Source organism: Echiichthys vipera (genome assembly GCF_963691815.1).
Source record: "Echiichthys vipera genome assembly, chromosome: 6".
Lineage (NCBI taxonomy): Eukaryota > Metazoa > Chordata > Actinopteri > Perciformes > Trachinidae > Echiichthys > Echiichthys vipera.
In genome coordinates, this window is record NC_139831.1 from 24,480,345 (window position 1) to 24,504,112 (window position 23,768).

The 23,768-nt window shown below is 41.8% G+C and overlaps 1 protein-coding gene across 1 annotated transcript; it reads right to left on the minus strand.

The window, feature by feature from the left end:
• Nucleotides 1-909: 909 nt before the first annotated feature.
• gabra4 (gamma-aminobutyric acid type A receptor subunit alpha4) lies at nucleotides 910-21,834 on the minus strand (the record flags this gene model as incomplete). Its single annotated transcript, XM_083915829.1, has 9 exons — nucleotides 21,734-21,834; nucleotides 21,470-21,588; nucleotides 20,255-20,322; nucleotides 17,924-18,144; nucleotides 17,191-17,273; nucleotides 12,810-12,953; nucleotides 12,131-12,283; nucleotides 5,689-5,945; nucleotides 910-1,434 (listed from the first exon to the last, which is right to left on the minus strand). The coding sequence occupies exons 1-9, from the start codon at nucleotides 21,820-21,822 to the stop codon at nucleotides 910-912; spliced, it is 1,659 nt and encodes a 552-aa protein (XP_083771955.1). The 5' UTR covers nucleotides 21,823-21,834.
• Between the last annotated feature and the right edge of the window lie 1,934 nt (nucleotides 21,835-23,768).

The window sequence follows — 23,768 nt, forward strand, 5'->3', positions numbered from 1 at the left end:
CGTGGCAGGAAAGAAGCTTAAATCCTACTGTAGCATGAATTAATAACTTGTTTTTACTACTTTCTACCCGACTGATCCCTAAATTTCATCTTCTGTATTTTAGTAATTCCAGATAAGTTAATCCATCTTGTATAAGAAAGATGCTTTGTAAGTAGGTACTGTACAAGAGAGGCCGATCTGCCAAAGCTCCGTTCAGCCTGGTTTAGAGTATTTCTGATTCTGATAAAAAAAACGATTTAAATCGAAATATAGTTTGACCGTCATCTGGCCTGTATTCAGGAATTAAAGTTTTCAGTCTAATGTGAAAATCCAAGGAAACCAAGTCCCTTTGTTCTTTCAATTATTTAACTTTGCATCATCTAGCCTGCTGGCACTAAAGCAACAAGTCTTAATATTCAAATGGAAGTACATTAAATATAAATCTGTGAATCCTAATAAATGTATATATTTACATAGTGTTGGTGCAGTTCATTTCAGGACGGTGGTACACATCCGAACATCTTGCCAGGTGCAGGGTACAAAAATAGGAAAATGAAAAAGTCCCATGCTTTTTCTTGACTGCAGGCCAAAAGGGATCATGAGGCAGTTGAAGTCGATGCAGACCTTTACAGTCAGACGTAGCACGATATAAAGAGGACAGTAGCATATTCCAGTGTGCAGGTGTTCTTTCTTATGTTGAGTCAGATATTTCTAATTTGGTTGATTTGTTCCCATGCTTGCTGTTTGAGGACCTTGGGAAGAAAAAAATAAATGTGTTCTTCAGGATATGGGAGTGCTTGGTGAGTGCAATTTGTCTATCTGTTTGGCAAGAACAATAGTTTCCTCGTACTGTTTGCGGACTCCAGAATCCTTATTTGCTTCCAATCTGTTGAAAGAAAAGAGCCTTCACTCTTGTTGCCAGAGCAAAGTCTAGCCACCTTTAGCCACCATTGTGTCCTTTGATAAGTAAACCACCCAGTAGACCATATTAAAAGCTCCGAAGGACACTGGGAACAGGATCCGTGCATACTTGTCAATTTTGCTGGTTCCACCCATACCAGCAGTGGTGGGCTGGGAGCACGGTGTCTGCTTTAGCTCCCGTTTCTGGATGCGCTCCAGCTTGGGCCCCAGCAGATGCTGCAGGGACGAGGAGCTGGCGTTCTGCTTGCACGGCGTCCCCGCCATCACGTCTGGTGTGGAAGCTGCAGCCTGGGGTGCAGTCTTCACCAACTGTGCAGAGGAGGAGGCCACGCTGAGCAGGCTCTCTGACTTGGGGCTGGAGCGGGAGAGGGTGGAGGAGCTGCCGTTGGCTCCACTGGCTAGAGGTCGCAGCGCTCTCGCTCTTCCCACTCCTGAAATGTTGGTGGTGGAATGGGCTCTCTGGTGACTGCTGGCCTCTTGGTGGGAAATAAAATTCATTCGTTTTCTCAGGTTACCGTTGCTATCAGGATTCTGCTGAGAGAGAAACATTTTTCATTTGTGTATGTTCGTCAACATTGACATTTAAAAAAACACATATCTTGCACATTAACATCTGGGGTGTGAATGTTCTAAAGTGGACCGGACCATAAATCAACCAGCCAATATAATCTAAACACAGATATTGGTGTTGGTACAACATAAGCGGCTAAAATGTAAGAAATTGACCTCCCTCAATGCCCTCAACAGTGATAAAAACGAACTGTACTTGAAAAACTGAAAAAAAAGATGTGATTGCCTCGAAACGACTTTCACAGACTGTTTCCCAAAAAGAGAAGTACCAATACTTTTTAACTGCCGGATACACTGTAACATACCGTAGTTTTTTAATGGTTAGCACACTACACATCGGGATGCCACAAAACTAGGCCAACAGCCGCTTCAACAGCAACTCTGCAACAATGTAGCTAGGTCGCTTGGCTGTTAAGTTGGTTTGTCACTCATAGTGTGAACATAATGTTAACCCACCATTACTTCCAAGGCCATCGCATAGCATATTATTAGCTAACTTAATGTTGTGGAGTAGCTAATAGTTGAAATGGAAAAAAAGACCAGTTTAAGCTAACATAAGCAGCTCTCTCCTGCTCTTTGTGGAACCCATTGTTTAAGAAAAAATAAAGCTTGAGTTGTAAATGTGCCATTGTGTGTGTTAACTGCATGTGGAGCGGGAACAAAAAACAGACTTATAGTGGGGCAGGAATGAGTCTTAAAACCTGCTAGTGACAGTTTTGCACTCCCGGTTCTCTCGTCTCGAAGTCAATGGGTTTTTAACGGGTTTTTGGTAAGATGCGTTAAAACACAGGCCTAAGAGATTTTAACATTTTGTTCTATGAGGTCTTGCCGGTTCCATTACAGAAGTGTCATCGATACGTTTGAAGTAATTTAGAAACTGTGTCTCCGTTGCATACTTTGTCCACCCAAGAACATTATTTTTCAACTGTAAAATGTCCCACTTAGTAAATATTTTGTTCAGAAATGTAATTATCATCATATCGTCATCATAAATTGTAGTATCAATCAGATGTTTGTATCTCAATGAAACCAAGTATCAGCCAGGCTCTATTTTATAGACTGCATGTTTCAAAATGTTGATCTGACTGATGAAGTTTTATTAAGTGAAGAGTTAAAGTGGTTTAAGAAGAAGTTTTAGATGCTTTTATCTGTTTATATCCTGTTAAAGTCAAAATCAAAGATATTAGAATATCTGCACAAAATATTCAACAAAATGATACATACCTATTTACTTCAGTAAGTCAAAATATAAAGTTAAAGTTCTGGTCTACATCAGTCATAAAATAAGTTTGTTGTTTCTTTAAATGCGGATGTGGACCAATATTTGAGAGAAAACAGTACAAGATACTATGGATGATCACATTCCTCCTGTCTGCATCTCGTCTGCGGGCATTTGCAGGCAAGGTAAAGCTCTCTTGCTTTCTCCTTTCTAAAAAGCGGGCCGGGCAACGTAAACCTTGTCTTATTGATCTGATTAAAGTCCCCCTGACACAGATGGCCCTCCTCATCTGGAAGCAGACGATAGAGTGTGTGCAATACAGATGTCACTTACCAAGGATTTCACTCATTTCACACAGGCTTAAGACAGAAAGTAGGTAGCACTTCATCTGGGCGGTAATGCAGTGTAGCGTCAAAGGAGCTTATCCTTTGAGAGTTGATGTTTTCAAGCAGGGAGAGTGTGATGCTGGTACTAAGGCATTTGCAGGAATAATCCACCCCAAATGAAACTGAAAGGATCCAGTTGTATTGTGTCCCATGTGCCGCAGAGGAAGTGTGTGTGTGTGTGTGTGTGTGTGTGTGTGTGTGTGTGTGTGTGTGGATAGCAGGATTTGCCTTTCATCGTGGAGGAGGTCAAGGTCTAAGGATGTGGAACTGTCCACACACCCTGACCCTCATGCCAAGCCCTTTGGTTAGCGCCAACAGGACCTGCTCTTGAGGAAAGAGTATTAATTCTTTACCCCAGTGCCAGAGTCTTTCTGAAACCTATACAGATGTGCCAGGGCTGCGTTGCCGTGGCAACCTACTAATCCACTGAAGTGCTCTTGTCACTATACGGCATTCAGGCATGATTACGCCACACTGGGATTTGGACTGGAGGGGCAACTTAAAGTAGTTAGCGTAAAACTGACATATGCATTGCTGGGTTATGTCAGCTTCAATGATCAGTTAACAGTAGGACTATTTGTTAGCTCTTTAGAAGAACATGAAGTCTAGGAAATATGCACTACTCCCTTCCTTTCACATCCCATCTTTTAAATTTATACAACACCATAAATACATTGCTTCAGCTACATGAACAGTGATTTGCAACACATTCATCATATCTGACTCGGAGCTCTGAAATAGCTTCATGGCATATTCATGATTTCTGATTCTATCCATATGTCAGCTGCCATGGTGTCAATGTAATTTGTTTCAACTTGTGGTACAGAAATAGGAGATTATGTCAATGTATCAATGAAGAATTTCAAAATAAAGGTTCCACAGCAAACCATCATATCTGTGCCGTGTTTTTTTTCTCCCACTTTCAAATTTTTCTAAACTAGAGTCAAAAATTCAGCTGCTAAATTCAAGGTGGATGAAAGCTAAATTTGTCCAGGCTTATCTTTAAGGTATCAGGTATGACATATGTGTGTCATTTTATTGTCCACCTCATTTACCACATTTAACAGTTGTTTTAACTCTTGTCGAGCTGTGGTTGACACAGCAATTATCTGTTTAATCAGGTGCAAGAAATGGGTAGAATTCATGTTTTGACCTTTTCAGTCAAAGAGAAATTGTTGTAATTTTCCACATAATTAAACCACATTTGTGGGTGAGCTAAAACACAGCGAACTAGAGAAGTGTAGAGTACAGATCTCCGCCAGGTGTGTCTCTCACTCTTTTATTGGTTTCACACAGGATGTCTCCTGGCTGAAAGTCATGTGTCATTCAGCCCGCGTCTCCCTGCCCCCTCCCAAACAAAGACAATTCGGCTGTTAAGTCGTGACGTAACGCCCTTTCAAAATATGATTTCCGGGTCCAAGAACAGATCTGAGTTTTTAAAAAAGCAACGTAATTGTCATTTTACCTCTTTCTTATGGATGAAAAAGGTGTTTAACTGTCGGAAGAGGTGATTGTAATTGTTCACGTTAGGCCGTTGTTGTCTGTTTTGTTTCAACGGAGCGTTTGGATCTGGAAGTCTTATTTTGAAAGGGCGTCACGTCAGACTTAACGGTCGGATACCCAGCATGGATGCGCCGCCCTGTAACACTCCACAAAACTGCCCTATTACCAACCTTGCCGCAAAACCCCTATTTTTTATTTGCTCGCTACTTGTGCGGGTCAAGATGGAAGCGAAGATAACAAAAACTGTGATTTCTTCATATCGTATCGTGCCTAACTTTAGTGGATCATAACATTTTGGGTATGGAATCCTACAGATGCTCCCGTTCAAAATGATGGATGTCAGTTTTTGTGACACGGCAAAGGCCAAAATATGTAACAGACTAGGCAAGGCTTATTTTTAGCCGAGCTCCTTGGCAGAGATGCTTTTTGCTGCTGAAGCAGTCGTTGATCAGCAGCAACTGAACTACTGGCTGTTTAAGAGGAGTGTGGAGGCACCAGGCAGCGGGCAAGTGAGGATGCAGTCAGTGATGGTATGAAGCAGTCAATGAAATAGGTTTTTCAAAAAGTTTCAAGCGCTGCAACCACAAGAGATCCTTCAGCGTACAAGCAGAAAAGTGCAAAAACATATTGGGGCTGACAGGTCGAGTAGTATGCAAGATTAAATGTGGACAGAAACTCAAACACAAACACACACATGCACACACGGCCGCATTAAAACTGGGCGTTTCAGACAGAGGGTGAATACAGGTATATTCAGACAGACAGCATGAGAAAAATAATATGTTTTTTTTTTAACATTTAAACATGTAAACATGTTCTAATGTATTAACCTGAAAATGATATGAGCCTCGAGAACAGTAAGTTTAGATTTGTGGTTCTATCATTGCAATTCTATTCCACTGCTAGAAGCGGGTTATAGTGATGCTCTCAGCTCTTATGAGCAGGAGCACAGCTGATGATCCTCAGGCAGCCCCACTCCTGGTCGTTCAAAAGTCTAGGCTAAAGGCCAGACAGTAAGCACATAATAAGGGACATGCTGTGTAAGTGCTCCTTGAAGTTAAGTGCTATCAGACTATTTGCCACAGCCACTTTGAGGGAAACAAAAATCACCTGCAGCACTTCCTCTCCGTCCTTGACCTTGACAGGCGTGGTTTGAGGCACCGGAGGACATTTGGCCGGCTTCTTTTTGGCCCGCTCGATCTGTGCATTGGTGAAGTAGTTTACGGCAGCAAACTCAATGAGGGCAGAGAAGACAAAGGCGAAGCAGACAGCGATGAACCAGTCCATGGCAGTGGCGTACGAGACCTTGGGAAGGGAGTGGCGAGCGCTGATACTGAGTGTTGTCATGGTCAGTACAGTGGTGATGCCTTCAGTGGTAGAAAAACATAACAATATGCATTTGAGTCAAACAATTCTAATGTAACATATCTAAATTTTAACAAAAACTATTTACAATTAAGGCTAAATATCTACATTTGTATCTGCCCATCAGATCAGCATGTATAGCAATTATAACATCAAACACCAGCTTTTTGTAGATCACAATGAAAGACATGTTCTGCATGTCATTGCTAAAGAATAGATGATAAAGATAATTTGCAGTGTTCAATAACCCGTGTAGACCCATGTTGCTCTCCATCAGCATATTTCATTAACTGAATGTGGGGGATAATGAAGCAAATATATTTGGCTCTCTGAAACGGGAGACATTTACAATAAGAAGCACAGTATTTACACCTGCGTGAATTGACGTTTTTTGATGACTTGGGGGCAACAACACATCAACATGTTATCCCCGTCAATATGCCTGTAAGGCTTCATGATATTACTGTAGCAATCTCTTCTCTTTTTTTCCCTTTTATCTTAGATTCAATCAAATGTAATTCATGGAGAGAAATAATCAAAATAAACCTCGACCAGGAGGATTATTTCTGCCAATTATGTTTGTACAAATACAGGCAGTGGGGCAGTGGTGGCTATAAACTTGCGTTCGCCAATGTTTCCTCATGGTGTAGCCACTATGTTACTTTATACCCCAGGTTGGTAACCAAGCTTTGTGGATTGACCTACTACATATCATACTTTACTTGCCTATATGCTCTGTGTGTTACTAGAGGTTCCACAAGAGGGCACACCAGAGAACTCCATGCGGTATATAACTTCTGGATTTGCATGATGTATGCAATAAACACTGGTAAACCTGGTGAGGAGGTTACTATATTGTTTATTCTGAGAACACAGAAGGGAACAAAAAGCAACAGCGGCAGCAGCAGAGATAGCCTATTGAGTGTAGGTAGTATGCGTATTGCGGATGCGTTTTTAACTACTCCGGGCGTGCACAACCAAGGCTCTAAGCGGACGCAGGTTGCATGAGGCAGCCATCATGCACATGCAAATGCATAGTTAAAAGCAGGAATATCTCCGGGTTAAAGGTCAAAGAGGCGAGCTTGTGACTGGACGGATGTTGGTTCAATTGCCTGGATAAATCTGGGAGGTGAGCAGCACTTTCCCTTAGTGGTGAACTAGACAACTTCCATGTGAGAATGTGTAACTGTGTGAATGTAATCAGGGTGTTCCTGAAAAAGAGAGCATTTCCACTTTGTGAAACTTTCCTCCAAATAAATAATGGTGAAAAAAAAACAGGCCTGATGTGTATGAGGAGTTATCACACCCCAAAGAGCTTACAGTTGCTTGAAGTAAACCTCCTCCTCCTCCTCCACAGCAGCAACTGTGGACCATACCAAGAGAGATACCATGAAAATAAAATGAGACACCCATCTGGCCAGCACACAAGGTCACATGTGGCTCCTACAATAACAGAAGGTGACAGTATAAGCCTGTAGCTCACTCGTCCTTGGTATTATTAACCAATAGCAATAATGTGATTTGGAGAAAATCCCCTTTACGACGGAGACCTGGAACAATCTGTGCTGCAGAGTCCTTGCCCAGCATAAACTCATCCCCTGCGCCCGGACGTTACCGCCATATAATTACCTGTCAATCAAAAGCAGCTGGATGACATTGATAGGTGAACTGAAGCTTGAGGCCACACTGAGGATATTAACCTCTTATATGAAGCTGTTTTCAATATAAGCAAAAACTGAGATGGTTGATAGATATAATATGTAAAAGCTTTAATGTGGGTTTTTTTTCCCCAACCACCTGAGTAAGAAAAATACACTTGCTGTGGCACTAATGGTGTAAAGTGCTGTTCTGTGTGTATTAATCAGATTATATGGAAGTCATCTTCTTTAAACTGAAAATTTAAAATTCCACTTTTACTCGGGCATGTTTTTGAGCTACCGTTCACTAAATTAGATCTTTACACAAATTGTTTAACTTTTCACAACGACAGGATTTCCGCCTGCAGAGAATATTTTGGTACTTTAGCTTCCTCTGAAAATAAAATTAAAAAAAACATGCCAAATTCAAGCTGCAGTTCAAAGGGTACACACAAGTTCAACATTTTGGAAGTATATATTCAATTACAAATGAATGGTGGCAGTTTGGTTAGGCTTAGGCAACAACGCTACTTGGTTCTTTTAAGAAAAAGGTTGCCGTTTGGTTCAAATAACTATGTTTGATACGTTACTTAACTTACGTTTGTACGTGACCTAGAATGTGACGTTTCATATGTAACTTAGCTTAAGTTACCTTAGGTTCGTGCATTAAAATAAGTCACTGTTGACTTTTAGTTTAACATGGGACACGAACAGCAGTGTCTTGGTGGTTGAAAGTCCAGGCTTGTTGAAGCTGTACTCATGCACCTATCGTACATATAACAAAGAAAAGTTTGCGCAATTTCCATGAATTTATTTTGTGGTATTTTCCATTTTTGTTACTGGAGAAAGCAATGCACTGTAAGTTATGTGTATTCCACATATTTAATTCATGAGTATTCCATGTATTAAAAGCAGGGGATGAACAGTAGTATTAGACAGTGAGTCTGTGCTTTAAAAAAGCAGGTTGGGGTGGTGCTTGCATAAAGACTGGACACAGTATGTAACGTATCAACACCTCTGAACAGCATTTTTCCATCTAATCAGTACTTCTGCAAAGTATGCCTGATATAATGCTGTTTTCTTGGCAACTGTTACAATACGACTCTGGGAAGTTTATATTATTGTTTGTGTACCAATTGAAGAGGCCAGATAAATTGGGTTAATTAGTACGCTTCAGAGGAGAGCCAGGGTAGCTGTTTCCCATTGCTTCAAGACTTATGACACTAATCACCTCCCTGCTCCATTTATGTCTCTATCTTCTCATCTAACTTTCACAAAGGAAGCAAATAAGCATAAACTCTTTTACTGTATAAAGTGAGGAGTTTGTGAATGCAACTTTGTGACCTCCAATGGTTAATGGTCACCTGTGCACTCTCATTCCAGACAAACACAGCAGCCAACAGCACTCGTCATATGTCAAAAGCATAGAAGCAGATTTCTTGCTTTCAATGAGCTTGTTAAAATGTGAATTTTACCCTGACCCTTCTATCTAAGCCAAGAAGCTCCAGCTCTAATCCTCCTTCCACTCCTGTTTGTCTTCCTGACAAACTGCTTCATCCACGCTCATCGCAGGAAACTGTGGTTGAGTCACTGAGGCAGGAAGTCAAAACAGAGTGTGGCTGCAGGGAGGAAGAGTACAAATCCAAACACCGACCACCCTCCTTTCTTCCCACCGCTGCCACACACACACAAACACACACACACACATTTAAACACAGGGGATAACAGCAGAAATCCCCTGCTTCAGAGGCTCGACTGATACAACAATACTTGTGCTGCTGTCGTGGTGGGCAGTTTTGGGCCGGTAGGTGCGGGCAGCTCAGCTGGACTGTCAGATACATTGGTCACTGCAGGAGAGCAGCATTGATCCCCCAGTGCCTTATTACACTGCACAACACAGAGAGACACTTCTACTGCGGGTCAACGCGTTTTTCTGCTCAGCAAAGACTCAACACTCAAACTGTACAGTCGACAAAAAACAACACTGTGTCAAATCCATGCTGAATGGATACAGGTGACACTGGTGTGTGTGTGTTTGTGTGTGTGTGTGTGTGTGTGTGTGTGTGTGTGTGTGTGTGTGTGTGTGTGTGTGTGTGTGTGTGTGTGTGTCACCAGCACCCAACCATTAGGGAGGCTGGTTATTTAATCACCATTAGTGATTCAGTATGCTGTCACAGTCTGACTAAATGCGGCTGCCAGCCAACAACAGGCCAGTTATAATATCTTATATCTAGTTATTAAGTCTGTTTACAGGTATCGGGGCACTACTGTACACATGAAAAATGTTATTTTTCTCCTGTGATGTCACTTAAGTCAGCGTCAGTATGGCAGCTTATCAGACCTCTGTGGCCCAGTCCTATTCTCCGCTAACGGCTCGTGGCTACATTAGCCGCTACTAGCATATCGCACCTGAATCTCCAACTGAACAACGAACAGTTGAGTGGTATTTTGGGGTAATGTAGGCACCAGGCAAGGACAAGGAAGACGAACGTGGAATAAAAAAGATGATATCTACAGTTTTTGATTCTTTGTTGATGTCCATCAGGAGTTAGGAAGTTCAATACTAAAGCAATCCAGGCACGGATCACAAAGACAGCGTTATATTGAGGAATATAAGATATTATTTATGCTTTACAAATCAGTTATGTTGTTAAGAATCCCATTAATGTTTTGTATCCCTTCTATTTGGTTATAACACAGTTATACATGTTAGTAAGCATTAATAAATGTAAAAATGCAAAGATCCTTATTAATTACTTATAACCGATCTATAAAGTGTAAATTAAGGCTTCACCATATCATTGACGGAGCCTTAAGATATAATCATTAAATCCCTTCATAAAGCGTGCCTTATTAGAAAGTGGTGCTTTTTCACTTAAAATAAACTAATTTAAGAACACATGAAGACTTTTCACTTCACTTCCCATTCCTTTCAAAATGGAGGACGAGCGTCGGTGCCAGGATCATTAGATGACTTTCCATCAACATAACTGGAGAAACATGGTGAACAAATGACCAGACTGAGGCGTCCCTTAATAATAAAACAACACCAGGTAACAGTGGTCTACTTTTAGCAGCTCTGTCTGTCGCCCTGCCCCTCTCTCGACACACACTAATCAGTCTATTCTAGGACAAAGACCCAGTCGTCGTACCGGGGGAGCCACGAAGAGCGCAACTGGGTCACAGTCCAAAAATTGTTACTGATGATGTTGAAATGATGAATAAAGCAACAACAACAAAAAAAAATCTGATTTTTCTTGTCTGTTATATTTTCAACAAAAAAACACATTTCGGTAATCAAATATTGAGATGTTTGTGAGGAAACCTTCACTACTTTAGATTAAAATATATAGTAGAATTTCAACTGCCTATTGTAAAAATGTGAAAAATTCACTTCTGGGCCAAGACAACCGCTAGTGGTTTGGATCAGAATGCTCTGGGGGCATCTTTAACTCCTTTACAACTTCTTCAAAGATTATTTTGTTTGTACGCCCGGCTGACATTTCAGGGAATACTGAAACCAACAAAGACGTGAGCATAAAGGTCTCTGTGCTTTCACCTCTTTCTTATTCAGCAGCAAAAGGAGCGTTATATTAGTTATTATTTCACTTTTTCAGCAAAGCTCTGTCAACTCCAAATCCTCCTCACCTACACATCATATTTTTTGTGTAGAAATAGAAAACAAGACATTGTAGTTTAAGAAGCCGAGCGCCCTACTGTTGCTTAATGACCAAATTAGCAAACCAGCTAGCATGACACGACATGCGAATAAGACTACGGTACTACTACTACCAGGAGTTGCATTCTTCTCATTTGGTAGAAGCTAACCACATCAAGCTAACACGTAGCCAACAGTCTCATCACTGAACACACATAGAAAGACTAAACTTATTGCAAACCATCATTAAACTCCTGTTAAGACAGTGGTTGGAGAAGTTTCTAGCAAACAGCGAACAATCCCCAAAAAGTGATAGTAACAGAGCGCTACTGTGATTCGTAACCGTACTGAATTTCAAATTGTAATCCCTTACGTTACTGTAGACCTACACATTTCTTAACCTCATTAGGCCTTTTTGAGTCAACGGATCTTGGATAGATGGTAAAATCCATAGACACCTAAAATCTAAATTTCTTCCTGGTGCATCCTGCTTATAACAACTACTTTTAATCTTTCTTTCATAACAGTTTCAACCCATTTAGAAATTGTTTTTATCTTCCACTATTTGAGCCAAACCCGTTTTTGTAGACCCAAATCTCTGGTCTTAGCTTGAGGCATCTTTGCTAAGAAGATGCATCGAAATGATTTCATCCTAATGCTGTCAGCTGTTTATTCGGTCATTTCAAACCAGCCTGAAAAAGAGTAGCAGTGGATGTTCATTTGATAAGGCAATCTTAAGATATACAGTATTATATAGCTATTTTCCCCATAATCACCCCCCAGTGTAACATCACCCTGTTGTGCAAAGTGGAGAGACACACATGATGGATCCATCATGTAAATAAACAGTGCAAAAAGGCTGTGCAGGATGAGGGATGTATTGTCTACATACCAAAGACTGTGCGTGCCGGGACCGATTCTTTATTTATCCAGAAGGACACTTGGGAGAGGATTACTGTCATTATGCAGGGGATATACGTCTGAATCATGAAGTAGCCCATTTTACGTTTCAAGTGGAAGTAGACTGTCATCACCACATATTCACCTGGAGGAGAGACAGAAATGAATGAGTTTGATTAAGTTGCAGGCCGACCGATTTCACTTAATGCAGCTTTAGACAGATGTCACATTTGATGCTCCTCTGCATTTTAGCAACCTCATGGACACATGCCACCCAACATTCTGCTGCTAAAATCTTTTTTGAGTCTTTTCAGTATTTATGTGAACTGAAAAGCTTTCTGAAATGCCTCCACTCGTGATGTTGACAGGGTTTGATGGTCATGGTCCAAAGGAGTGACAAATCTTGAAATCCTTCCAGTATTTTCCACCTGCGTTGCATTTGTACAGTATTTGTCCTGTCATTCATGTGGAAACTACAGTGTAGACCTGACAGATCTACAGGATTGACACACATGCAGCTTAATGTCTTCTCATTCAATAAAAGACAACATATTCTACACTTTTCTTTCCAATGATATTGTAAAAAGAAAAGAAAGGGAGCAATTCTGTTTTGAAGCTTTCAGTATAATTAGTTAATTAATCAAAATGGTGAGAGGACGAGCAAGTCTCACCTGTGATGGATTTAATGGTTTCACTGGAGACCGTCTGGCCGATGAGATCATACTGAACGAGGCTGGAGGACTCAGGGGGGACCTCCACTGAATGCTGAGGCCCTTTGGTCCACGTATAGATCATCTCTGTTTTAGGATAGGCATCTGTGGGAAGACAGCAAAGCCCCCCCGGTGTGAGTCACTTAACTGTAAATTGTGAACAGTGCAGTGTAAAGGATAAGACGCACTGTACAGAAAAGATCTATATATATTTGTTCTTCACAATTCAGTCACCACTTCTCTGTACCACCCCTACATTTCCATGACTTTGATTAGAAACTTTGATACATGAAAGTCGTTTCCCTTAAAAAGGAATTGAGAATTTAGTTTGTAACTGTGAGCACTTTGAAATCCAGGTTAGAAACATTTCTCTTTTCATGTGCTTATAGCTGGGCTCTTTTAAATACATTTTCTTTGATTTGACTTTCTTATTCTTCTTTGCTCCTGCTTTTAACTGTTTTTAAGCTGTTTTTTAATGTATCTTTATGTAAAGCTCATTGAGTTGCCTTGGTTTGAAATGCACTATATAAATAAAGATATCTTGCCTTGTATGGGAAAGTCATTTTTAGAAGACAGTGCTGCTAAAAGTGCAATAAAATATAGAGACTGACAAAGGCATTTGGCTTTCTTTCAATAAACAATATAGCTTCGAAGATATTTACATTTTCACTTAAATCAGTTCAGCATCAGTTGATTATTTGAGTGCATCACATTACAGTTGACATTTTATAAACTTGTTACAAAAAATGTGATTCCAGTTCAATAGGTCTCAACAAACACCCCATTATTTGGCTGCTAAATGTTCCACTTTGTTCCCCAGCTAGTCGCTAACTTTGTCTGTCTGCCGTTTGGTGTTGGGCAGGAAGTTTACAATGAGTTCATCACAGCTTTTTTTTACTGGAAACAGCTTCTTCTATTCAAATATAGTAAAACACTAGAGTAATTAATTTACCATTCTACAAAAAAAAAAAAAATACGAGGAGGATCTTTCATAATAAGTCTTTGAACAAATGCTGATTGTCTTAAATCTGACATTTGCTTATAAAAAAAAAAAAAAACATCCAATCCACTGTAAGGGAAGCTCATCCCCACAGCACTTTACACAGTCGGACGCTCAGCTTCTACTGACTTCAGTGGGGAAGCGTAGAGCGGGTTGTTCTACTGCAGCCAAACTAGACGCTCATTGGATAAATGCTGGGCTTTGTCCCACCCATCGGACGCTCAGCGTCTCTGGGGGTCTATGGGGCAGTGGGCTGGCCTGGACGCTCGCCTTCTGCATGATGATTGGATGAGCTGTCTGAGGCGGAATCCTTTTTTGATTGACAGCTTAATGAGCGAATCAGTGATCCTGAAGAATAAACATCCAGCGGAGCATTTTCCAAGTTTTTCATTCCGTTGTTCTGAACTGATCCAGAGACTGTACTGATCCCCAGAGACTTTATCTTTGTTAAAAACAACTAGCGTTGTGTTTGGAGACTCTGTTCTGTCACTCTGCGGTTTCTTTCCCCAACAAGCAGTGGCAGCTGCGGAGCTTCTCCCCCGTCACTCACACTCACACTCACAGGCGGTCACACTTCACAGTAGCCTGGTGCAGCAGCTCCAGCTGGGCCAAGGCCGTTTAAACAGCCTAGCTCTGCTGCCATTGAGAGGACACTGGTCAAGTCCCTGGAAAAGACGCCTAGTTGGTACGACTAGGTCACAGATCATTTTCTTGAAAAGGAACAAAGGGTAGACTTTACATATAAATAAACAAACACATAAATGATGTAGGCCCCTCCTTGAAAGACCAGCAGCCGCCACTGATCCATTCTTTCCATGCAATGTGGTTGGAGTCAAAGTTCATAGAGGTCCCATCTGTTATATTCTCACTAATGCGTCATGCTGACATTTAATGGGCAACAAAAGTTGCATCGGATAAATTATTCTCTGTGTTTGGCTCAGGGAAACTTAAAATCATAAGGAGTCATTTTATGTCCCAGTGTTTTGCTATATGTATACTGGTGAGGTTGGCCATTCTGTGGATGCACAACAAAATGCCAGTTGCCTTCGCCTGCCACTCCCTCTGGGACTCCACATCGGCAGGATACCAACTGTGCTGCCAAAATGAAATGACTCTGGTGTGTCATGGAGTGGAACAAAAAGCCTGTGCACAAGTCCAGATGGAGAAACAGAAAAGGAGACGGAGAGAAGGAGAGAGAAAGACTGATGGAGAAAAGATGAAGGCAGGGCAGACAGGGAGAAAATTAACACACAGACACACACACACGCGCGCACACACATACACACACACACACACACATACACATACACCAGCTATGGAAAATAGCTGCATAGGTCTGCGTTATCCTGAGGCAGAGGAAGGGATTCTGACCTTTCCTTCGCTCCAGGCCACATCAGATCCATGGTCGCTTCTTCCTGACTGGAGGCTAGTGGCAGCAGTGCAGGATGGTGAAAGGAGGAGGATGAGGAGGGGGAGACGGATGACAATAACTGAGAAATGTGAATTTGTCCTCTGCAATGTCACCACACTGGGTAATTGACGGCGGATCGGGCGGGTGTAAAGGCAAACTCGTTGTCTTCTCCTTTCCTTTCTCTTGCAGATGTAATCTTCAAATTGCTGCTCATCTCCGATAAGACAGAGCTGAGAAACTCCTTTATTTGAGATAAGTCATTTCTGCTGACCAGAAGGCCTACTATAAACACCGATGCTGAGCTAGGGCTTCATTGTTCACAATGGAGAATGAAATACTTCATTATTTAGTATTAGCATGCAGTCAGCTTTGTGTCTCACAAAGTGCTCAGCTCCTCTTTTCTCCACAGAACCTGTTTCACTGCTGAGAAGAGAACAGTGGTCATGCTTTTGTCAGACCAAGCCAGGGCAAACTTTTGATTACAGACAAGTTACCTCCATGAACTCTGAAAAACTTTTCAAAAGGCACTACATGTAGCATTTGTAAATATATCTACTAGAAACCAATACTGAAAACCCATATCAGCTAATGACAATGTTTCTTGTCCCCGATTCTGTTTCTTTTTGACACTTTTGTGTCCCGTGTGAAACCAACAGATGACGTTTACATAATAAACAGTCTTATTGTTACAAACCATGATCTTTGCCTAAACCTAACCAAGTAGTTTTTGTTTCAATTTATGTTGCCACATAAAAAATGCCAGCATTTCACAACGTGCGCCTGTCGCTGGTAAGCAGACGTGTTGAAACAAATGTAAACTGGAGAAACAAAAATATGGTTCACTTGACAGAGCAGGCTAGCTGTTTCACCATGTTTCCAGTCTTTATTAAGGCTTAGCTTCATGTTTACTTACCAGATATGGGAGTGGTATCAGTTTTCCCATATAACTCTCGGCAAGAAAGCAAATAAGTCAAACTATTCCTTTGAGAATCTTGTTTTTTAGCCTTGCTCTCTTTCATTTAGGTCCTTCCATTTGCATTGACATGAGATAAACAGCTTTTGAGAGCAGGAGATTAGCTCAAGAAATGTGGAAAACTACCTGCTTCTGTGTATTACTTACAAATGGTGATTGTCATGCCAATTGTGATGTAATGTAATCCGGTGGGTCCCCTGTGAAACAGCACCGGGGTGTAGAAAATGCAGACTGCAGAGTGGAGGCCGTTGGAGGTTTCTCAGCAGTGGGTTTACATATTATAATAGTGACTCAGATGCAAAGGAGCAAATGGCGGTAATAATCCAATGATCTAATACTGCTACATTTATGTGATTCTGTAGAGAGGTCAGAGGTCAGGCTGCAAATACTTTTTCCATTCTCTAACCTATTTGCTTCCTTGCTGCTATTTTCAGAGGCAGTAGTATTTGGGGCAACATACTGTAGATGTATTACTGGCCACCAGTTAGTTGTAAGTGCAAAGCTGGTTTATATTGTCCTGTCAGAGCAAACCGGTAAATATCTGCTTGTTGTTTTCTTCCTCACCTATTGTGTAGAGAGCCAGTACATCCAATCTGTTCTACTTCTTTATGTGTCTCTCTCACTCACACACACACACACACACACGCGCACACACACACACACACACACACACACACACACACACACACACACACACACACACACACACACACACACACACACACACACACACACACACACACACACACACACACACACACACACACACACACACACACACACAGAAAACCTCCTAAACCTAATTCAGACCTGAACCTTAAAACAAAGACTTGAGAAAGTCAGGACTGGTCAAAATGTCCTCACTTTCCACAAATGTCTTCCCTCTGTTGGGAAAAAAAGATTGCTCCCCAAAAAGATTGTTGTACAAGTGTACACACACACACACCGACAGACTTACAGCTTCCAAACTTGAGGGGGCACGCATGTCCATCCATAGGGAAGTCCACAAGCTTCATGGGGCACTCTGCACTTATAGTCAACCTGTTGCGATACAGAGAAAAGTTGATCAATAAACCACACACACACACACACACACACACACACACACACACACACACACACAGTATAGCATAGGTGGGTTTCCCATGTCATGGTGTGTTAAATGTTGCATGCACTGTTGTAAACAAGCAGTAGAGAAATTACATACGGTAGATTAGCTGTAGAGGCTTCAATTTGATTTTTCTGATATAGTCACATATACCAATGATGTGATAGAGGGTTAATACTTGAAGGGCAGGGATTTACTTGCACCAAACCCTTTTATACTAAAAAGGCAAAGGAGCAGTAATATGATGATGTAATATGTTATATTGAATTTAAGATCTAAAAGTTTGGCAGCCTCTGCACTGCCTCCACAGCTCTGCACTGTTTACACATTATGAGCCACTGAGTTTGAGTTTGCTCAGTTGCTTTTAATTAAACAAAGTCTGTTTTTTATTTATAAGAGGAAACACCAAAATATAGAAAACAAATTATTAGTTCATCCTCCCATCACAAATTGTTATATAAAGTAGTAGGAAATAGGCAGTTTTTAAAACAATCCATTTGATTAAGTCTAAAGTTTTGTCTTTCTATGTTATTCACAGGGTGTTTAATGGCGATTACATATGCTGATGAGGCTTCTACAGTACCTCATGGTGTACAGAATGGTGCCATTCTTCATGATGCGGAAAAGCTTGTTGGGGGCCGTCATGTTGTGAGCGACTGACTTCTTGCCGTTCCTGAAGAAGGTGTCTGGTGTCCACACTTTGGTCACCATCAAGTTGTTCAGCCTCAAAATCTCTATCGGGCCCTCGTACCTCAACCTCCGGTCTACCCACGTCTGCCGAAAAAACACGTCCATTGTGTACTCCTGAGACAGGGAAATTGGCAAATATGAAACAAGCAGCTGAGGTTAGGTAGGTTGGCAGGTGGGATGATATTACTTCATGATTATCTACGTTTATCTGGAAGAAAGTGTGGTTAGTGAAACATCTTGTTTTCCACCCACATATGAAGAAGTAGCAAGCGTTTGACTTTTCTCTTCTGTAATGACCAGATTTGGAACAGAGTTATGTTAACATGTTGTTAATTTATTGTATGCAATGTATTAATACAACAAACATATCAATCAACACTTGGGTACTCAATTTAAAGGTCACGTATAGTAAAAAAAATTCGATTTCCATGTCTTTTTAATTATAAATCAGATTGAGGTGCTGCATAAATACCGTGGAAGTATGTAATGGAGAAAACTTGTACTATCGATGATCCTTCCAGATGATGCATAAAGAAATAATTTTGAGGGCCTCAGCTGATCTTACTTGAATATATAGTTTAACAACAACAAATCTGATCAGAGAAGCTTCAATATGTCGGTACATGATCGAAGACACCAGCGAGCTTAAAGGTTAGACTCACACACCGGCACCACCTAATAAAATATACAGCAACCATTTCAAGGACCAGTGTCCTGTTATCAGTCATGGCGCCGGAACAGTAGAACAAACCTGAGCACACCCTGTTGGAGCAGACACTTAACTTTCTTGTCTGTCACATGAAAATTTCCACCATCTGGGCATATATTTTTCTCCAACATTATCCAACGATCAATCCACAGAGAAATTCAACAGTCTGTAATCAGAAACTGTGTCTTTAAACAAGCCTTCAGGACTTCTGCACGATTGTGATGTCACTTCTATACTATATGTAGGTAGAAAGTGACGCTACAGTGCTGTTAGAGTCATTCCCCGACTGCAGTGATGGTGCAGAGACGGCAAAAGCGTAGGTCATAGACTGTATACAAAGATGGAGAATCCGTGCACACTTCCTCCCACTGTGCAAAAGTTAAATTGAATTTAAAACTGAAAGAAGTCAAATTATCCCAGGACGGCAGACTCATATCATCAATGTACCATCCATACACCCAATCACTACATTTTCACCCCGATTTAAAACCAAACTTATCAGAAAAAATAGCACTTCAACAAACATCATTGTGATCAGAACTACCTAAAATGACAGAAACCATCTTTGGGAAAATTGTATTTGACATATTTTGGATGGACTTTTAGTCTGACCCATGTCCCAACCGCTACCACGGAGGGGGGCGGGACTTGTGACCTATACTGCAGCTTGCCACCGGGGGGAATTTAGATGCTTTCAAGCCGTCCATCTTTATATTTTTATACTTTATACACAGTCTATGACGCAGATGCTGAAGACTCTGAAACACTGACCAATCAGAGCGTTTCAGACAGAAGGTGAATACAGGTAACCTGACTCCGCCAGATGGACTGCTTCGCACAATTCACATTTGCTCTGCATATCCATCTGGGAACTCTCGGTTGGAGATCTTTTGGGAAGAGGCGATAATACTGGTTGCTGATTGGATAAATCATCTGTCTATCACCAGCAAAGGTGGTGATAGACAGGCCAAATCAACCAATCGGATCAACGAAGCGTACTACATACCAACAGAGCGTCAAGGAAAAGTAAACAACATGTCGGTAAAGGATATTTGCCGTTTGTGTAACGTGAATTTACGGATTAAAGGCACACTTCAGGTGCCCGATCCATATTCCAACAGTAGGATCCAAGAGAAAAAAAGCATTAGCAAGCAGTTTGCTCGATAGCTGCGCTCATCTCATCCATGGAAGCCTCCATGTTGTTCACACTGAATAGTCGCTTCTCGTTGCATCACACATCAAGCCGCCTCAAAACCAACGCCGATTGATTTGGTCGCTTGGCTAACTTCTCCAAATTTTCTCTGCCGAAAGTTACCACACTGATCTGTGGGTAAAATACAATGGAGCTTCCTGATCTCAGGAGGCTAGAACACATGTATATCAAGACAGACAGTCAGAGAAAAAGAATGTGTTTTTGAACATTAAAGCATAAAAACATGTTCTAGTAGAGCCCCTAAATGCAAGAATGAACCTGAAAATGTGCAGAATATGGAACCTTTAAAGTGGGGCACATACCATTTCAACATCTGAGACAGGCCCAAAACTTGTCACATAAATGTCCGTCTTGACTTCAGTCACAGGACCTATTGAGTCAATGAAACAGACAAAACAGAAATGTCACGTTCAACTTCCAGGTTATAAATCCTTCCATGTCACTGTCCAACCTTAGAGAGAGACCAGTCTTATTCACACTTTGGTTTAAACACCCAGATCCCATCAAACCCACAAGACATGCACTAGCTTATCCAGAGCTGAAGTGCCTTTGCATGAGGGAAGTGGAGGAAAAAATAGCTTAAAGATGTAAAAACATAATCCTGTTTGATTTGTCCTCGGTGAATGAACGTGGAGGCACACTGTAAAGGCGTTGTTTCTGAGTGCAGGGATAAGCAGCTACAGTGCATGCATGTCTGTGGTCAGGCTGCTTTGACCTGTCATAGGGTGGCTTCAGACATGATGTACAGAGAGAAAAAAACAAATCCGCATTTTTAGCGCTTGAACTTGTGCATTAAGCGTTTGTCCCGCAACATACACGGTTATATAACTGTGTTCGCTTAAACGTGCGAGCGTACAGGCCCCTCTTCTGAAAGCAAAACTGGGCTTACGGGATAAAGTCAGACTAAAACATCGCGTGTGTTCGTGACACACTTGACCATGAGGCAACATGTTCTATATAATGCAAGTCACTCACACACACACACACACACACAGGAGGAGAATGTTCTCATTAGGACCTGCGCACGAAATATTGCACATCCCTCCTCAGTTGCTTCCCCTTTGCTGTTTTCTCCTGTCAAAGTGTGTGTGTGTGTGTGTGTGTGTGTGTGTGTGTGTGTGTGTGTGTGTGTGTGTGTGTGTGTGTGTTTGGTGGTCAATAATGAATTCAATTTAGTGCACTTCATGGTGTGTTTCTACCTCTTATGGCATTAAAAACGTTTCCCTTTTTATTGGGAGGATTTAGAGTGATTCAGGGGTGACACATAATTACTATGGGTGAAACAGATTTGATGTAAAGTGTGTATTTGGAGCTTACGATTTATTTTTTTTGTTTACAGCTGCCCTAGTGCACTTAATGGTGTGTTTAAACCTCCTATGGCACACAAAAAAGTCAAATAAAAGATCAATTTCAGCGCTATTGTGTGATTACTGTTGGTGGTTGTCATATGGAAAATTCTTCCCCCGTGCAAAAGTAATAAAAAATATTTAGATTGTATGTTTTTTTTTTCTACATACCCCCGAATCCAGGTCGCAGCCTGTTGTCATAGCCGTCCAGAAGTCGGTCTAAAATGCGCGTAAAATTCTCCGGATAGATCCTTTCATCTTTCCTTGTCTGTCCAGAGATTTCCTTTACACTAGAAAGAAAAAAAAAAAGAATCAGGGTACCATAACTTCAGTGAAGAGGGGAAAAAAGAAAAAAAGAAAAGAGACCTCTGTGTGTGTGGGAGCCGAGCGGGAGGTTTCAGCACCGCGGACAGAGGGAGACGCCGTGGCACTCACCAAGTCGCCAAACAGAAAAAGTAGAAGAGGGTCCGAGTAAAAGCGGGGCACATCGCTGTCGCCGTCTCCTTCTTCTTGGCAGAAACCATCTCTGCATGCCATACTTCAAGCCTCTTCACATGTCACCACGCCAGATGCCTGCCCGTTTCCCGGGGAACAGGAGGAGAGGGACGCGGCGCAGAGAGGGAGCAAGTTGAGCCTCTCTCCCGCTCCTGCAGTCTCTCCAGACGCACACATACGCACACACACACACACGCGCACAGACACACACACACACACACACATAAACTTTGGCCCCCAGCTCCGGTCACCTCTCGCCCGGATCCGAGCTGCTGTTTCTGCTGCTGCTGCTGTTTCTGCTGGCATCCAGAGAAAGAAACAATCCTGCCTCCCTCTCCTTCACTCTGTCTCTGTTTGCTTCTGTCTCTCCCTCCCTCTCCTGCTCTCGTCCTCTCTCTCTCTCTTCTCTGTCTCTGTTTGCTTTCTCCTTCTCCCTCTCACACACACCTGTTTTGGCCAGGACACAGATTAGACGTGCACTGCTTTGAAATGACTTCTACAGAAGAGTCACACCTCGGACTTCACCCCCTCTGTCAAAAAGGAGGACGCCCACTGCCTCTTCTTCTTCTTCTTCTCCTTCTTCTTCTTCTTCTTCTTCTTCTTCTCAACATCCACCAGAGCATTAGGTGTTAATTGACAGATTTTCAAATCACACATAAAACAACACGTTTTTTTTCTTCTTCAAGGACTCATTTTCCTAGATGTGTTCCCTGTGCGCCCTTTGACCCCATCAATCAGTGTCTGTCAATCCTGCTGTTATATGCTGCAGCCTAGCCTACATGTTGAACTAGTTTCAGGAATGCATTGGTGAGCGCCTGTATAAAGATTCAAATGGGTCAGTCTTGTCGCAATACGCATCACACACACACACACACACACACACACACACACAAAGGCACACAGGTACTGTAGAGGAACTGGGACAAGCCACATGCTGCTTCACAGATTTCTCTGCACCTGGGATAAGCACAAGACCTTCACTGTGTGTGTGTGTGTGTGTGTGTGTGTGTGTGTGTGTGTGTGTGTGTGTGTGTGTGTGTGTGTGTGTGTGTGTGTGTGTGTGTGTGTGTGTGTGTGTGTGTGTGTGTGTGTGTGGCTCTGAAGGTGAAGTGCGGGTAAATCTAGCAGCATAAACAAGATGTCTGGGTTCCACCACACTGGCTTTCCTGATTAGTTTTGAAGTGCATACAGTATAAAACTCTCTCTCTCTCTCTAATACACACACATGCACACGCACGCGCACACGCACAGAGAGAGAGAGAGAGAGAGAGAGAGAGAGAGAGAGAGAGAGAGAGAGAGAGAGAGAGAGACTGGGCTGAAACAGAAACATTATGTTGATACGTTGCATGCAAGCTGAAGTCATGTAGTGTAGTCTTATAACGCAGCTCAATCCCCTGCACAGCCGCCCACCCCGATCCTCCCACAATACACTAGAGGAGGGTGGCTCTGTGGGGGATGAGTAATATGCATGCTCTCTGTGGGGGCAGGCTTTAGTCCAAGTGATTTTTTTCTTGTTTCTTTTCTCTTTATGACATATGATTACAATTTGCTCTTTTAATGGAAGCACTTTCGGCACACTGCACAAAAAGGGTGCACTAATGTTCATTCCACAGCAGTCAAATGCCTGGAAATGTACAGTTTCAGGAAAAGTCATGTTGGCCCTTATTATTCCATGATGACCTTTCCTCATAAGTCTATCCTGTGTTTAAATTACAGTACATGATGTATCATTGTGTAAACATTTGTGGCCTAGAGACACATGCTGTGCACAGAGCCCTAAGGAATTGTTAGAGGTTTCTAATCTAATTTCTCTTATTGTACTCTTTCCTAGCTTTATGTGTGCATTAGTCTCTCCTGATACAGTTTGTCCTGAGATTTCTTGGAATGGTTTTGTAAGCTATATGCCCTGCAGCAGAAATAACTGCTATGATAACCTAGTTGTTTTGGTTTTTTTTATCAGTGTGTGCGCATGAGT